Source organism: Thunnus albacares, chromosome 22 (assembly GCF_914725855.1).
Source record: "Thunnus albacares chromosome 22, fThuAlb1.1, whole genome shotgun sequence".
In the NCBI taxonomy this organism is placed as follows: domain Eukaryota; kingdom Metazoa; phylum Chordata; class Actinopteri; order Scombriformes; family Scombridae; genus Thunnus; species Thunnus albacares.
Genome location: NC_058127.1, coordinates 23,023,614 through 23,035,416, shown reverse-complemented (window position 1 = coordinate 23,035,416; position 11,803 = coordinate 23,023,614). Strand labels below are relative to the sequence as shown.

The 11,803-nt window shown below is 36.6% G+C and overlaps 1 protein-coding gene across 1 annotated transcript in view; it reads right to left on the bottom strand.

Moving 5' to 3' along the window:
• LOC122973901 overlaps positions 1-554 on the bottom strand; it is a 35,779-nt gene extending 35,225 nt beyond the window's left edge. Inside the window, exon 1 of the mRNA XM_044341704.1 lies at positions 386-554. Within this exon, the coding sequence (XP_044197639.1) occupies positions 386-443 (58 nt within the window). The 5' untranslated portion in view covers positions 444-554. The remainder of the gene's footprint in view (positions 1-385) is intronic.
• Positions 555-11,803: the final 11,249 nt, after the last annotated feature.

Genomic DNA, 11,803 nt, shown 5'->3' with positions numbered 1-11,803 from the left:
ATTTAAATGATTTGGTAATTTATCACAAGACTGTACAAATTGCATCGCTACAGAAGCTAAACGTAGTGAGTAATATGTTTTTGGCACTTTTCAACAACAGGATATGTGATTCAATCTGTATTGTGGGTAAAGTTGTCAACATCCTGTAAAGTGCTGAAACATCATATCACATCACAGGTTTTCATTTCTCTTTAAGGTGAATATTAATACTGCTCTGAAAGTGACTGTACAAAAAACATTTTTCAGTGTAAAAAGGGAGTATCAAACCATAGAAGCGTACATATATATATATATATATATATATATATATATATATATATATATATATATATATATATATATTATTCTTGCACAACAGAAGCAGAATGTCTGTATTTCTACTTACTCCAAGATGAGAGATCACAGAGCGAAGCCAGAAGCAGACAGCTCAGTAGAAGCTTCATCTTTCCACAATGATTCACCTCTGACGACTGACACTCATCTCTTCACATCTGCTGCAAGTCCCTCCCAGCATACGCTCACACATGAACACACACACACAACAGAAACATACTGGGCATCAAGTGTGAAAAACCACGATTTCTGTTCCTTCCTCTTTAAGAAAGAAGGCGATGACCTTCTCTCTGTTTAATATAATTCTCACGAAAGAGTTTGAAAAAAGACATTCTGCTCTTCTGCTTGACAAAGATCCTCTTTTATTATACTCAAAATACTGACATACAGTAGGTTACTAACTAAATAGATACTGAGGAGAGAAGCATTGGAACAGTCAGTATTTCTTTTAAGAAATAAATGTATTGAGATTATGATGATGACAAGGTTTTATTCTCATAGACTGTGTTTTTTCAACATGGACTCCATTTCTAACACTAAACTCAGTCCTAAGTTCACCTGATGTATTTTTATAGTACGTTCATTATCAGCATTTGAGCATCCAATAAGTGTAACCTGTAGTCATACACAGTATTTTGTTGATTTACTTTGGTTAGAGCCAGTGGTGGAATGTAACTATGTACATTTACTCAAGTGCTGCACTTAAGTACAATTTTGAGGTACTTTTACTTTCCATTTCATGCTGCTGTAAAGTTCTACTACACTACATTTCAGAGGGATTTATGTTGTTTACTCCCCTTAACTATTTACTCCACTACTTGTATTTTCCATTTACAGTTAAAAATCAAATGATACATTCATACAATATGATGCAGTGCCATTACTACTAATCTACCCAGTAGTGTATAAAGTATCTAAAATTGGCTCCACATTGACAAACTAAAACATTAAAATGACTTTGACATGTAATTGTAGCAGTGATATAGTGATAAAAACAAATAATATAATATATTGTAATAATATTGCACTTTAAAAGAAGTCCTTCTGCTAAATGAATACTTTTACTTTTGATACTTTAAGTGCATGTGGCTGATGATACCTCTGTACTTTCACTTCACTAACATTTTGAATTCAGGAATTGAGTATTTTTACATCGTTGTATTTTTACTTTTACTTTAGTAAAGGGTCTGAATACTTTTCCCACCACTGGTTAGAGCCACTATTTATGTAGTTTTATGTGATTGTACCATCTTTCAAATCATTTTGAAGGCGCAAGTGTTTGTTTGTAGAAATCATAGACAGTCCTGGTGGAAGTTGGTTCAGTTCACATAGTAACCATGGAAACCTCAGCATCCATTTTCTACACATCTCACCTGTCTGCTATAAAAGTTGCTTTCAGTCTTTGTATTACTGGGTTGTTCATATTAATATATGTTCTGTTTCAATGTGTCTTGAATGTCTCTTTATTTGGATGTGTCTGGATGATCATGTAGGAAAATAATGTGTCATAATAATAATAATAATAAGAAGAAGAAGAAGAAGAAGAAGAAGAAGAAGAAGAAGAAGAAGAAGAAGAAGAAGAAGAAGAATGGTCATTTATCTCATCAAAGCTGAACTCTCCTCCATAAAAGCTGCATGTGCTCCAAGCAGTAAATAGTCAGCAACTGAAGTCATCATCTAACAGAAGGCTGTTGATGAGTGTTGAGGATGGTGAATGTGGGCAGGTGAGAGTGACATGAGGATTGTTTGGAGTGACACAGTTAGTACAAACTAGGGGAGCCTGAAGCATGTCTCTACCACAACATACTGTATAAATCCTCCACATATGAACCAACTTTTTTCCATCTTTCTTATAATTTGTATAATTGCACCAACATGTTTTGCAAAATCTCCTAAAATGTAACAGTTACATATCTGCAAATTATTATGAATATTTCCAGGAAATTAGAATAAATGCAGTGACCTGTAAAACAAAATATTACCAAAATAAGTTGTACTGAACAATGTTGATCTGATCTTGTGGAGCATGTTTGGTAAATCTCCCTCTGGATGTTGTAGCAGTGCTCCACCTCCTGAGGGCGCAGCAGGACAAAACAAGTCAGGGAGAGAATCAGAATTCAGCAGAGAAAAAGCAATGTGTTTGCATACATACCAACATCCATGATGAGTACTACTGTATACACACCTGGATGTTTCCCATTACTGCAGTTGACTGCAGTTTTCACAGATGGGCTGCAGGTTTGGACCTAAGTGGATGGATTATTGTTTTGGAGGAAAATTTTATTAATGACAGACTAACATTTATATCTGCAGGCCCGATTGGTTGTTATGAGGTGAAAAACTTTTGACCCTTTACTAAAATACATGAAGACATGGTTTATATGCTGTTATAAATCTTACTAAAAGGATTTTGGTCTGGATGCTCTGAACCAATCATTGGAGGGGTCTTCCTGATGAATTAAAGACAATCACATATGTTCTGTATTATTGTATTTCATCACATCAACCTTTACATGTTTCAGTTTTTTCTACACTACACTTGTTTTCTGTCTTTCCCAGAGTCACATGAGAAGAGCAATGGAACAACAGGTGAGGAACACATCAGTAACAACCTGATTTAATAGATAAAGTCCCAGTGTGGCACACGGGGTCAGTGTGGTTGAAAGCCTTGATCAAAATCAGTGACATGTCAAACATCAGCCTCTCCATTTGAATGTATATCTGTGTTGCTTCAGCTGATCTGCGGAAGGACAAATTCATTTGGTCTCCAAATTGTTGTCAAGCTTCAGAAAATGTAAAAGCTCTTTTACGTAGCAAACCAGCGTTTGCTGCTCCACCAACTGGACATTTCCTCCATTACAAGAATAATTTGACATTTTGGGAAATATGCTGATTCTCTTTCTTTCTGAGAGTTACATGACACCTTGCAGAAATATATGCCTGCATCCTTTCTTGTGATACTTGAAATGGTCAAGGTTGAACAGTTACAGGCCTCTTTCTGCAGAGATCCTTGAGATTGATCTTTTGAGATGATGCCATTTTTATTCTTAATTTCTGTTTGATTTTTTAGCCAGTTAACTCCCATTCTTTCAACTCTTTCAAACGTCTCTGTCCAGCAGCAGGTGATGTTTACCGTCTCCCCCTCCATGACAGCAACATCAGGACTCTGGGTCACAACAAGTGTACCTGTTGATGAAACACCTATGAGGAGACAAAGTGATACAGGTTAGTTCATACTGCATCATTTCAGCACGAATGAAGAATTATTGACACATTTGTTTCCAACTAAACTTTAGGATTTTGTGCAGTATGGATGGCAGGGATCCCATGACATGTTAAAATCAACAAAAATACAGAAGTGATTTGAAAGGAAAGGCTAAAATGATCTGTGTTGGTACTTACTCCAAGATGTGAGTTCACAGAGAGTGACGAGAAGAAAGCTGCCCAGAGGAAACTTCATCCTTTCACACCGGTTCACCACTGACTACTGATACTCATCTCTCTACAGCTAAGTCCCTTACACTGACTGAACTCACACACGCAAAACAACACATACCAAGAATTACCTTTATTTTTATGTTTCTCACAAGTTATCGCAGAGGTGTACAAAACCACAAGTTAACACGTTGATAGACACATTTTGACGAGCTGTAAACACAGAACAGAATTTTTACTGCTGCCAGAAAGCAAAGAGTGACAGTAGTCAAGATGACAGAAGCATCAATAACAGCTTCTACATTTTTGGAAATGTATCCTCATCAAGACGACGTAATCATAAGATGACATCATCATTTTTATCTTCTCTCTGCAACTATTTCTGTCTCATTTCCTTCCTCTTCATCTTCCTCTCTTCTGTGGGCTGAAACAGGTGTATTTTCCAGAGTGGCTGAAACATGACACATTTATGGATCAGCTTCACCAATCTCAACAATCTGTAACATGTATGCTGCTACTGCATAGTCCTGATCATTATAGTGAAAGTTACATTGTACCTGGTGTGTGTTGCTGTGTTTTGGTCCCTGAACTGTTGAGGTAGAAGAAGGTTGCAACAAGGGCGAGGATGGGCAGACATCGCAGGGCATGAACTAACACTTCCTCCCTCTGAGAAACTGAAAGTCACAAAACAAAGGCAAGTGCTGAGTTACACATAAGCTGCTATTAATACCAGTAATACTTTAACCAAATACCTGACATCCATTTCTGCCTTTAAATGAAAACAAGACTAAAAGTCTACGGCCACATTAGAGGAATGAACTCAGTTCTAACGTTCCAATCTGCTGCAGTGTCACTCATCCATTCCTCATAGCTCATATTTTGCCCTTGCAAACTCACACTTATGCTAACTAGGAAGGCGATATCAACTTCCATGAGGGATCAGTGTTTAGGGCTTGTGTCAACAACAAGCAGCAAATACAACAACTTAAGGCTGAAGCCAATGTGGAAGTACCATAAAGTGCAATACTCCAACTGACTCCCATTCAAAAAGCCTCAATTTACACACTAAGTCATGGTCTCAATCACTAAATTCAAGCCTTATTATAAGTGTGCTGGTGGTTATTTGGAAATGATTGTTTCATTAATAAGATTTGAAGAATTATAGTAGCTTTGATATCTGCTGTGTGGACAACTACTTGGCCAAAACGTCAGAATGAAAGCACAGAGACACATGTCAGCAGTGCTGACATGCAGCAGATTTATACAGTGTCAGCTACCTACTGCTTTTTATCCTCAACATCACACACTCATCAAAGGTGATACATGTTGATTTTCAACTAGTCATTGTCACTGCAACACTTTGTATGTTGGGTGTTTAATCACTTACCACCAGCTGTGTTGTCTTTTGCGTTGTCATGTGTGTTCTCATCAGTTCTCTCTCTGTTTTTAACTGTGATGACAGTACCTTTTCCTTTAGCCTCAGTTAAAAATGGTATCTCTACAGACACCTTGCAGAAGTATATCCCTGAATCCTTTCTTGTGATACTTGAAATGGTCAAGGTTGAACATTTGCAGGCCTCCTTCTGCAGAGATCCTTGAAATGTTTTTGTTGAGATGATGCCATTTTTATTCTTAATTTTTGTTTGATTTTTCAGCCAGTTAACTTTCACTCTTTCAAACATCCCCGTCCAGCAGCAGGTGATGTTTACCGTCTCCCCCTCCATGACAGAGACATCAGGAGTCTGGGTCACAACAAGTGTTCCTGTTGAAGAAACACCTGTGGGAGACAGAGTGATACAGGTTAGTTCATACTGCATCATTTCAGTAAAGGTGGGAGCTGGTGCACAGTTGAGAAACAAGGTTGATAAAAGCAACAAAGGCTTAAAAAGCCCCGTAGAGCTGCAGGGTTGGCTGATTATTTCTTTGTGGCTTTATCATTATAAAGGCCACAGACATTACACATGGCCATTTGATTGATTCATTATTTATGTTTCCAATCACTCTGCAACATTTCACAGAAATATAAGCAGGAAATTGTAACAAAGTAAACCAATGTCTTCCAGTTCCAAAAGTGTCATCTCAAAAAAACAAACAAAAAACCCCTCATATTACATTTCAATAACATTTTGCTAGAAATTGTGTGGAAAGCAAAAAAACAAACAAACAAAAAATAAAAACACAATCCCTGAAAGTTTCTGAAAATTAAACCAAAATTATTTATTAAATAATTTTGATTTTAGTATGCAAGCATACAAAGGATGTGTCTTGGCATTTGTTCCCACAAACACAACATAGAAAAATAAAAATAGAACAAAAGTAATAATGAAACAAACTATTCAACTAACTAATATTTATTAGTTATTAAAAGTAATTAATTTAAAATTGCATGCACAGAATGGAATAGTTATAGTCTTGAAATATAAAACTTGAAATGAAATATTGACTGTACAAAGCAAATATGGACAAAGGAATGAAGTGTATGAAATATATGACAAGCGCAAAAATTAAGTTAAATTAAGTTCATATCAGTTATACAGTATGTTGTATATATACTGTATATATTCTTAAAGTGAAAATAGCTGAACAACATTTTAAGTCATTACCCAGATAATTACACAGTTTTACTCTGTAAATAAATACAAATCTGCTTTAGCGTCATACGTTCATACTGACCTTTGAAATGAAGTTTGCTTCTATAATCATCACCCGATCTAGAATTTTGAACATTCTCAGTAATCTGTTTGTATGTCTATACATAAGCTAGCAAACAAGTCATTTTTAATTCACTTCAATCTTTCATTTTTATTGCAATGAGAAGTCTTTTGGTATGTTTACTTATATCCACATTATTTATAATTCTTTATTTGATTCTTATCTGTAGAGTTATATTATCCACACAATAACTTCAGTATGATAAGATGAGTGAACAGTACATTTGAAGTGCTTAAATAAGTTATATGAGGTTTCAAAGAAAACCTCCAGTCCATTATCACACCCTGAAAATTTGATTTGAAAAATCTTTAGACACTGTGACTGTAACTCTGGTTTTGATAATATGTAATGATTCACGGTTAATATGAAAAACCATCAATGTATGCAGCTTTATACAGAGGTGATTTGAAGGTTGAAGTTGCATAATTATTACGTTTTTACTTACTCCAAGATGAGAAGGCAAGTAGAGAGGCGAGTAGCAAACTGCTCAGTAGAAGCTTCATCCTTTCAAAGCGATTCACCTTTGAATACTGAAACTCATCTCTTAAGCACCCACACACACTCACAAGACAATAGGTGCAAGGTATCATCTTCATTTGAGGTTTCTCTGAGAATTTTTGTAATGTATAAAACCACAACTAGTGTTCCCTTCCCTCTAGAAGAGTCAAAGGCAGCTATAGGTTCTATTTAATCAATCAATCATTATTGATACAATTGTATAGAACCTTTCACACAGGTTAAATAACTGACTGAAATGTAGATGGTAAACAGTGAAACAATCTGAGAGTAATGTACACGAGAAATAAGACTTTTGAAAACGCAATAAAATAAACTAGATTTAAAAACTATAACAATAATAAAATGGAGTGAAATAAAAATTAGATTAAAAAATCTAGATAAAAAATAGCCATAATTGAAGTATGTCCTCCCCTCTCTGCCCTCACTGTGAAGCTTAAAGAAATTTAAAAAGAGAGAAAGAGAGTTTTCTTCTCTTCTGCCCTGCAGTGACAGATTCCCTTTCTTTCGTATAGTATATTTTTTAGATATTTTGCAAGATTTGATGCTCCCAAATTTTCCACAGCTACAGTATATCAGAAGTATCAAAGAAAACACTTAAAGCAACAATAATCATTATTCTTTATATTTTGTGTAATGTGAAAGATCTTGCTGGTGATGATGAACCCACAGAGAATTATCACCCGACCCCACAGATGCCCTCAGTTCTTTTGAGCATTTTAGCATCTTTCAGCTCATTGTTTTGGTTTCACAGCCCACAACTTATCACTGTTTTGGTTCAGTCACAAAGCAGCAGACTTTGGTTTTCAGTTGAAAAGCTCTGATAAATTCACTCTATGTACCTGCACCAAACAGCAGACCAACAACTAGCTAGTTAGCAGCTGGCTGGGGAACACAGCAGAACCAGGAATTTCCCTCTGGAGTTTGTATTGTTCTTTCTCAACATTTTGAACATATTTTGTAGTTATTAGCACAGTATAGTAGAAATAACATATTCCTTATAGTCACTATGTGTATAATGGCAGCTTTTTACTTGTACAATATTAAAATAAGGATAGGACATATCTGAGCAGTACTGTACAGATTTATACTGATAAGAAATACATGAGTTTGCTGTAGACATTGTACTTTACCGGGTGTACTGTTGACCTGCATCATGTTGCACTTTTTTATAAGGTCTACTGAACCAGCCATTCTCAACCAGTGGGCTGCGGCCCACAGGTGGGCCTCAGAGCACCATCTAGTGGTTTCCAAATGGTTAAAATGATTTTTCCAAATAATTTACAAAGTTTACAAAGCTAGTTATTTTTATATCTAAATAAATAAAAACATCAAATTAAAATGCATAATTTCAATGACTAGTTACATTTTAATATCACCACACCAATAACGACACATCATTAGGTAGAGACAAACGTGTTTTGCCACTGTTAGCCAGCTAGCTTCCATGTGGGTCCTGCTTCAGAAGACATGGCTCTATCCACTGTGTTGGAAAATTAACTGATGGAACTATCAGCAGACAGCAGCCTGAAGCTTCAGCTCACACAAGTTGACCTTGCTTCATTCTGGATACTGGCTGCCAGTCAATATCCCTCTCTGTCAAAACAAGCAATCAAATTTCTGTTGCCTTTAACCACCACCTATTTGTGTGAGTCAGGGGTTTCCGTTGTGACTGTCACAAACTCAAAGGCAAGGAACAATCTGAAAGCAACTTGGAATGCTACTCTGCACATCAGTCTCTCACCCATCCCACCATGACTTGATCTCATTATTTCCCAGAAGCAAGTGTCTCACTGAGGGTAAACTGAATATTTATTTTGGTCATTACAACTGACAGTGACATAACATGTATTTACATATTTATTTGTTATGTTTTTTTCATTTATTTTGGAAGGTGTTTCTCGGAAATGTTTTAACAATCAGGAGTGGGCCTTAAGTTACAAAAGGTTGAGAACCCCTGTACTAAACGGGTGTGGCCTGGTGTTCTGTGCTCTGGACTACCAGTATGATGATGTGTGAAAACAGGAAGACCATCAACCACAAACTGCAAAATTTTCAGTCTTCAAAGCCATAACTGACAAAGCTCTTCAGCAGCACTGAGATGTTGTTTGTGACATGCAGCTCAACAAACACAGCTGCTAATTCATAGACAAACATTTCTGAGAATTGTGTTCTCCCTTTGACCTCACTATATTGTCACTTGGGTCCACTTAGGTTGTTCTAGAGTCAGAGTTAAAACTGATGGAGCTTTTGTTGTACTGGCACCAAATAGCATCAGATCATCCTGCACAGTCTCCATTTAGTGTGATTGCGGTGCAACAGCACAGTGTCTTGCAAACGTAAAGTCTCCATCCACTCAAAAATGTGTTTTTCTTCTTGTTCCTTAAGTTGGATGTTTGAGCTTCACTGTGCAGAATGATGTATGTGCAGAGTTTGTTTTCACATTCATCTGCTGAAAGTGGAAAGTTTCTCTGGGCTCATTGAAAACATAATTTTAAGGGGCGGGCCTACATGCATGATTTGCAACATCACAACTACTTTGAAACCAATCGAGCGCCAGTAAATAATTTAGAGTGTGATGTGGAAACTTTAAGCCTCTAGTGCACACTGAAAATGGACTTAATAGGGAAGTAGGAGACATCTTGTATCCAGTAGTTAAACTTTTGAAATGAACAATATTTACATATTCATAGACTACATGGATGAAGGAGATCTTTAACTTAAAATAAAACCCATTTATGCTACATATATTGTTCATACGTATGCGTAATTTTATGTACAGTAGTTTCCTATATTTTTATGAAGCTTCCATATATAATTTGCTTTTTCTGAAATGGTATTTATTTACTTCTACAGTTTTAATGCTACCAAGACAATAGCTATAACTTTGTAAAACTGTACATAACTTTATCATGATGTACAGTTTATATGTTGTATTATGAGTTAAATAATGCAAGAAAGTCTATGGAGACCCATTCTGTTCCACTGTGTTTATAACACAGATGTGTGCATATTACAAACTCCAGTTAAACTCCTCAATACTCAGTGTTAGGCTCAACTACATAAGCACATTATGATGACATACACAGTTAATGAGTTATTATGACTTACATGATACATTAAAATGTATGGTAGCCCATTTATTCAAATTGTAATTATAATTTGGCACCGATGGTTGTCACATCCAAATTAAACCACCCAAACACATCCTTTTAGATTATTTAACTACAAACAAAATTCACTCCACTCAACTTCAAGGCATCTGTGACTTCTCTGGGTGATTTCTGGACATTTTTGTAGGTTATAGAGGTTCAGTACATGACACACGGATTTTAAGAAACGGCCCTGTTTATTTCAGTTCCCTGTACCCCCCACCTGCTTTCTTTCTCTTGGAAGATGGAGACTACCCTTGTCTTCAGCTTCTAATTATGATTGTAACTCCTATCAGACAACCATTACAGGGGAGGATGCAGGAGCGCTTCTATAAAACGCATGGCTGGGCCTTGATTTAGAGGACATTTGGGGTAATGAGGCATGGTGGCTAGCCACCTAATTCAAGGCACTCATTTTCTGTTCTGATGTTGCCTTGGTCTGTGCGCTCCCCCACAATGTGTGCCTTACACATGGAGATGTCATGGAAGAGCCAGAGCTCCAGCCTGAAGAACCAGGTCCCCCTGCTCCACTTGACCTACATGACATACAGGAGAGGACTGGGGCCCACATGAGGGACAGGTTATGTGCCCAGATATTGGCACCCCAACATCTTCAGGCCCCATGAAGGGATCATGATTAGGCCAGCAGATGAAGTTTTATACGTTTTAGTATTGGGCTTAGTCAAATCCCTTTTAGTTTACATATATGCTTTAGTTTAAATTTATACTAGCTACTACAACCCTGTGTTGCCCTTATAACATTTCTGTTCAACTTGTAGAAATCGTTTAATTTGGTGTGCTCATAAAGCTATTAATAACTACATTAATGCCTTCTTTGATTCTTGTTTGTGATGGATCTATACAGGTTTTTTGATATTCAAGAATGACATTTAAACACATTTCTGTTTTGCATGCACAAATCTCCCTTAAAGCAAACACTTTCAATATTCATGCTGAAGATCTCAATTCAAAGAATACTGCACTGAGGTGGATAAAAAGCAACTCATGTTTAATGTCAGCTTTGAACTGAAGAATAATTTGATGTAAGGAAACAGACTGACTGGCTATGTTATTTATAGCCATACATATTTTCAAAAAACTGAACTTAAACAACTCCATAGGGTTGATAACCATGAACTAAAACATTCAAACCAAAAAGAAAAGGCTAGTTGTGCTTCTCCACCAACTTGCCAAAGATGCCAATAAGGGTGTCCAGCTGCTCCTGATGTTTTTTTTTCTTCTTCCTTTTCATCCAGCTCCCTCTACCTCTTCTCCTGCCTTTCAGTATACTCCTTTAAGTATTAGAACTTCATTATTCCTTTTTTTTGGTTTAGGCCTTTTTGAGCACCTCATCAGGCTCCGCTAACATCTGATGAAGAGTACACTGCTGTAGTGATTAAGTTCAGAGGCTTGATGGAGTCCCTCTGTCTCAGAATCTGTGAACTTTGTTTCCTCTCCGTGTGTTCAAGGTAATTGAAGGATTCATACACCACCACCTGACACTAAGAAGGACAGAGAGATTTTTAAAAAAAAATGCAATTACACATTGTGCTGATGGTTTGTTCTGCTTAAAGGTCAATATTATGATTAGACCTTTACTAATGTGCACAGTAAAAAACTGAGTAGGCGTGAGCAACAGACACTATTCATCAGAA